The sequence below is a fragment of the Amblyraja radiata genome, chromosome 9, assembly GCF_010909765.2.
Source record: "Amblyraja radiata isolate CabotCenter1 chromosome 9, sAmbRad1.1.pri, whole genome shotgun sequence".
NCBI classification, from domain to species: Eukaryota; Metazoa; Chordata; class Chondrichthyes; order Rajiformes; family Rajidae; genus Amblyraja; species Amblyraja radiata.
This window is the reverse complement of record NC_045964.1, coordinates 367,314-373,313: the sequence shown is the minus strand read 5'-3', so window position 1 is coordinate 373,313 and position 6,000 is coordinate 367,314. Positions and strand designations below refer to the sequence as shown.

The following is a 6,000-nucleotide window of genomic DNA, read 5'->3' as shown; positions in this document are numbered from 1 at the left end:
GGATATGGGGAGAAGGCAGGCACGGGTTATTGATTGAGGATGATCAGCCATGATCACAATGAATGGCGGTGCTGGCTCTAAGGGTCGAATGGCCTCCTCCTGCACCTATTTTCTTTGTTTCTATCTCAGAGAAAACCCACACGGTCACAGGGAGAACATGCAAACACAGACAGCACCCGAGGTCAGGATCGAACCGTGGTCTCTACCAACTGAGCCACTGTGCCCCTACCCTAAATCCCTTGACCCTGAATGTGCTTCTGCATTGATGGGTCTGATTCAGACTTCTTCATGAACATAGAGTAGACACTAGCTGTATACATCTAAGATTCACACAGTAATTTGCTTCTTACACGAGAGTTACCGCATTGACAGCCTGATCTGTCTTCACACTTGGTGTTGGTCACAGTGACGGAGCTGTTTCCGTGGAACTGCAGTCTTCCTGTGTGGGATTCTCGATACTCGAGGAAGTCTTCACTGCTGGCAAACCTCTGCCATGCAAAATAAAACCAGCAATTAATCATTCATTACATGGGCAAAAAGCAAGTTGACATTGATTAGTACGGGTGTCAGGGGTAATGGGGAGAAGGCAGGAAAATGGGGTTGAGAGGGAGAGATAGATCAGCCATGATTGAATAGCGGCGTGGACTAAATGGGCCGAAATGGCCTAATTCTACTCCTGAAACGTATGAACATGACATGCGATGTAAAATGGCATGAAGCGAGTAACTCAGCGGGTCAGGCAGCATCTGCGGAGAAGATGGATAGGTGACATTTCTGGGCGAGATGCTTCTTCAGAGACACAATTAGTTTCCTGCTACTAACACTCTCCTCAGCCTGGTGAAATCTGTCCTCTAAGTTGCACATTTTAACACGTGACCTTTTAATTCAGTCCCGAAAATTCACGCAAACTAGTATGTAAGCTTGGTGCAGCACAGAGACAGGTACAAACTCCACCCAGATCAGCACCTGTATTCAGGATTGAACCCGTGTCTCTGGCGCTGTAAGGCAGCAACTCTACTGCTATATTACCATGCCTCATTGTAGGGTGTGTAGCCTTCGAGACAATGGCAATTCAAGTTGGTCTCTAGATGCTCCTTAAACGTGGCAGATGTATGTCATCTCTAACTCCAATGGCAGCGTGTTCCAGAATCAAAACCGCTCTAGAATTCCCCCTCAGATCCCTTCTGAAGTTTCCACCCCTCACATGGTCACCATGTCCTCTTGTACCTCCATGATGGGAGAGAGATTCTTACCTCTTTATTTTGTATATCTCCATCAGCTTCAACACCAACTCCATTCTGATAGGTATATGGACGGGAAAGGAATGGAGGGTTATGGTCTGAGTGCAGGTAGATGTGACTAGGGGAGAATACGTGTTCGGCACGGACTAGAATGGCCGAGATGGCCTGTTTCCGTGCTGTAATTGTTATATGGTTATATGGTTATATGGTAAAAACAACCCCAGAGATGACATTTTACTCAGAACTGCTGTAGTTTTGGGAGCAACAGCAGCAGGAGTTTAGCAAGAGATACGACTGATTGTCTCTGGCCCAAGTGGGAGGAGAGAAGTGAGTCAGTGCCGGGAAAACAGTTGAAAACTGAGGAATTTGGTTTGTAAATTGGTAAATCAGGCAATTTATCAGTCAATTTAAGCAAGACGGCTCTTAGCAAGCGGCCTTGTGAGGGAAGTGCCCTGTGAGAAAAGTGTGAGTCTTTGGCTCGAGAGTCTTCGGCGAGGAGGCTGAGGAGAGGAGACTACGCAAAACACTGCAGAGGGAGAGACGAAAGAAGGAGATGTCAGGCAAGCTGATTCAGTGTGATGCTTGCAGTATGTGGGAGGTCAAGGACACCGCTGGTGCCTCTGGCTGCTACAAATGCGAGAAGTGCATCCAGGTAGAGCTCCTGAAGGGCGTGTTGGGGAACTGGAGAAGCAAATGGATGACCTCCGGTTCGTCCGAGAAACTGAGTCGTTCCTCGACAAGTCCTACAGTACGATTGTTACACCTAAGGTACTGGAAGAGAGAAGGTGGGAGACAGTGAGAACGGGAGGGAAGCATGGAATGCCAACGTCCCCGGGTGTTGTACCTCTTGTGAACAGGTTCACCCACTTAGAAGCTGTCGGGACAGAAGAGGTGTTTACACTGGGCGGCGGACTGGCTTGTGATGCGAATAGGGCTGTTGAGCCAAAACCAAAAAGGCCTAAGGCAGGCAACGCCATTGTAGTAGGAGACTCCATTGTGAGAGGTACGGACAGGGGTTTCTGCGGCAACAGACGGGATGCGAGGATGGTGTGCTGCCTTCCTGGTGCCAGGATCCAGGATGTCACGGACAGAGTGCAGAAAATCCTCAAGGGCGAAGGTGAACATCCGGAAGTGGTAGTGCATGTCGGCACAAACGATGTCGGAAAGAAGGGGATGAATATTCTGCAGCGTGACTTTAGAGAGCTCGGAAAAATGCTGAAAAGCAGGACCTCCAGGGTTGTTATCTCCGGTTTGCTTCCAGTTCCTCGTGCTGGCGAGAGCAGGAACAGGGAGATACGGGACCTGAACGTGTGGCTGAGGAACTGGTGCACGGGGCAGGGATTTAGATTCTTAGATCACTGGGATCTGTTTTGGGGTAAGGGGGAACTGTACAAAAGGGACGGATTGCATCTTAACAGGTGTGGGACCAGCATTCTGGCAGGCAGGTTTGCCACTGCTACACGGGTGGTTTTAAACTGAATAAGGGGGGTGGGGTGTCGAATGGGCTAGTGGCGGATGGAGTTAAAGGGAAAGGGTTTCTTAAATGTGTGAGCGTAGAGACAGAGGGGTGTAAAATGAGGGTAGAAGCAATAGGTAGCAAGGTGAAAAGTAAAAGTGGCAGGCCGGAAAATCCAGGGCAAAAATCAAAAAGGGCCACTTTTCAACAAAATTGTATAAGGGGTAAGAGTGTTGTAAAAACAAGCCTGAAGGCTTTGTGTCTCAATGCAAGGAGCATTCGTAATAAGGTGGATGAGTTGAATGTGCAGATAGCTATTAATGACTATGATATAGTTGGGATCACGGAGACATGGCTCCAGGGTGACCAAGGCTGGGAGCTGAACATCCAGGGATATTCAATATTCAGGAGGGATAGAGAGAAAGGAAAAGGAGGTGGGGTAGCGTTGCTGATTAGAGAGGAGATTAACGCAATGGAAAGGAAGGACATTAGTTTGGAGGATGTGGAATCGGTATGGGTAGAGCTGCGAAACACTAAGGGGCAGAAAACGCTGGTGGGTGTTGTGTACAGGCCACCTAACAGTAGTAGTGAAGTTGGAGATGGTATCAAACAGGAAATTAGAAATGCGTGCGACAAAGGCAAAACCGTCATAATGGGTGACTTCAATCTACATATAGATTGGGTGAATCAAATTGGCAGGGGTGCTGAGGAAGAGGATTTATTGGAATGTATGCGGGATAGTTATCTAAATCAACATGTAGAGGAACCAACGAGAGAGCAGGCTATTTTAGACTGGGTATTGAGTAATGAGGAAGGGTTAGTTAGCAGTCTTGTTGTACGTGCCCCCTTGGGCAAGAGTGACCATAATATGGTTGAGTTCTTCATTAGGATGGAGAGTGACATTGTTAATTCAGAAACAATGGTTCTGAACTTAAAGAAAGGTAACTTTGAGGGTATGAGACGTGAATTGGCCAAGATTGACTGGCAATTAATTCTAAAAGGGTTGACGGTGGATATACAATGGAAGACATTTAAAGACTGCATGGATGAACTACAAAAATTGTTCATCCCAGTTTGGCAAAAGAATAAATCAGGGAAGGTAGTACATCCGTGGATAACAAGGGAAATCAGGGATAGTATCAAAGCGAAGGATGATGCGTACAAATTAGCCAGAAAAAGCAGCATACCGGAGGACTGGGAGAAATTCAGAGACCAGCAGAGGAGGACAAAGGGCTTAATTAGGAAAGGAAAAATATATTATGAAAGAAAACTGGCAGGGAACATAAAAACTGACTGCAAAAGTTTTTATAGATATGTGAAAAGAAAGAGATTAGTTAAAACAAATGTAGGTCCCTTGCAGTCAGAAACAGGTGAGTTGATCATGGGGAACAAGGATATGGCGGACCAATTGAATAACTACTTTGGTTCCGTCTTCACTAAGGAAGACATAAATAATCTGCCGGAAATAGCAGGGGACCGCGGGTCAAAGGAGTTGGAGGAATTGAGTGAAATCCAGGTTAGCCGGGAAGTGGTGTTGGGTAAATTGAATGGATTAAAGGCCGATAAATCCCCAGGGCCAGATAGGCTGCATCCCAGAGTACTTAAGGAAGTAGCTCCAGAAATAGTGGATGCATTAGTAATAATCTTTCAAAACTCTTTAGATTCTGGAGTAGTTCCTGAGGATTGGCGGGTAGCAAACGTAACCCCACTTTTTAAGAAGGGAGGGAGAGAGAAAACGGGGAATTACAGACCAGTTAGTCTAACATCGGTAGTGGGGAAACTGCTAGAGTCAGTTATTAAAGATGGGATAGCAGCAGATTTGGAAAGTGGTGAAATCATTGGACAAAGTCAGCATGGATTTACAAAAGGTAAATCATGTCTGACGAATCTTATAGACATTTTTCGAGGATGTAACTAGTAGCGTGGATAGGGGAGAACCAGTGGATGTGGTGTATCTGGACTTCCAGAAGGCTTTCGACAAGGTCCCACATAAGAGATTAGTATACAAACTTAAAGCACACGGCATTGGGGGTTCAGTATTGATGTGGATAGAGAACTGGCTGGCAAACAGGAAGCAAAGAGTAGGAGTAAACGGATCCTTTTCACAATGGCAGGCAGTGACTAGTGGGGTACCGCAAGGCTCAGTGCTGGGACCCCAGCTATTTACAATAATATTAATGATCTGGATGAGGGAATTGAAGGCAATATCTCCAAGTTTGCGGATGACACTAAGCTGGGGGGCAGTGTTAGCTGTGAGGAGGATGCTAGGAGACTGCAAGGTGACTTGGATAGGCTGGGTGAGTGGGCAAATGTTTGGCAGATGCAGTATAATGTGGATAAATGTGAGGTTATCCATTTTGGTGGCAAAAACAGGAAAGCAGACTATTATCTAAATGGTGGCCGACTAGGAAAAGGGGAGATGCAGCGAGACCTGGGTGTCATGGTACACCAGTCATTGAAAGTAGGCATGCAGGTGCAGCAGGCAGTGAAGAAATCGAATGGTATGTTAGCTTTCATAGCAAAAGGATTTGAGTATAGGAGCAGGGAGGTTCTACTGCAGTTGTACAGGGTCTTGGTGAGACCACACCTGGAGTATTGCGTACAGTTTTGGTCTCCAAATCTGAGGAAGGACATTATTGCCATAGAGGGAGTGCAGAGAAGGTTCACCAGACTGATTCCTGGGATGTCAGGACTGTCTTATGAAGAAAGACTGGATAGACTTGGTTTATACTCTCTAGAATTTAGGAGATTGAGAGGGGATCTTATAGAAACTTATAAAGTTCTTAAGGGGTTGGACAGGCTAGATGCAGGAAGATTGCTCCCGATGTTGGGGAAGTCCAGGACAAGGGGTCACAGCTTAAGGATAAGGGGGAAATCCTTTAAAACCGAGATGAGAAGAACTTTTTTCACACAGAGAGTGGTGAATCTCTGGAACTCTCTGCCATAGAGGGTAGTCGAGGCCAGTTCATTGGCTATATTTAAGAGGGAGTTAGATGTGGCCCTTGTGGCTAAGGGGATCAGAGGGAATGGAGAGAAGGCAGGTACGGGATACTGAGTTGGATGATCAGCCATGATCATATTGAATGGTGGTGCAGGCTCGAAGGGCCGAATGGCCTACTCCTGCACCTAATTTCTATGTTTCTATGTTCCTATTCCATTCAATCTCTCCAAATAACTGAAAGGTTTCATCCAGGCAGCAACTAGGAGCAGAATTAGGCCATTCAGCCCATTGGGTCTGCTCCACCATTCCATCATGGTTGATCTATCTCTCCCTCTCAACCCCATTCTGCCTTCTCCCCAAAC

General features: G+C 46.5%; 1 protein-coding gene across 1 annotated transcript in view; it reads right to left on the bottom strand.

The window, feature by feature from the left end:
• Positions 1–320: 320 nt before the first annotated feature.
• The window catches only part of amn (amnion associated transmembrane protein), a 31,681-nt gene continuing 26,001 nt past the window's right edge, over positions 321–6,000 (bottom strand). The window contains exon 6 of the mRNA XM_033027776.1: positions 321–488. Coding sequence (XP_032883667.1) covers positions 321–488 — 168 coding nt within the window. The remainder of the gene's footprint in view (positions 489–6,000) is intronic.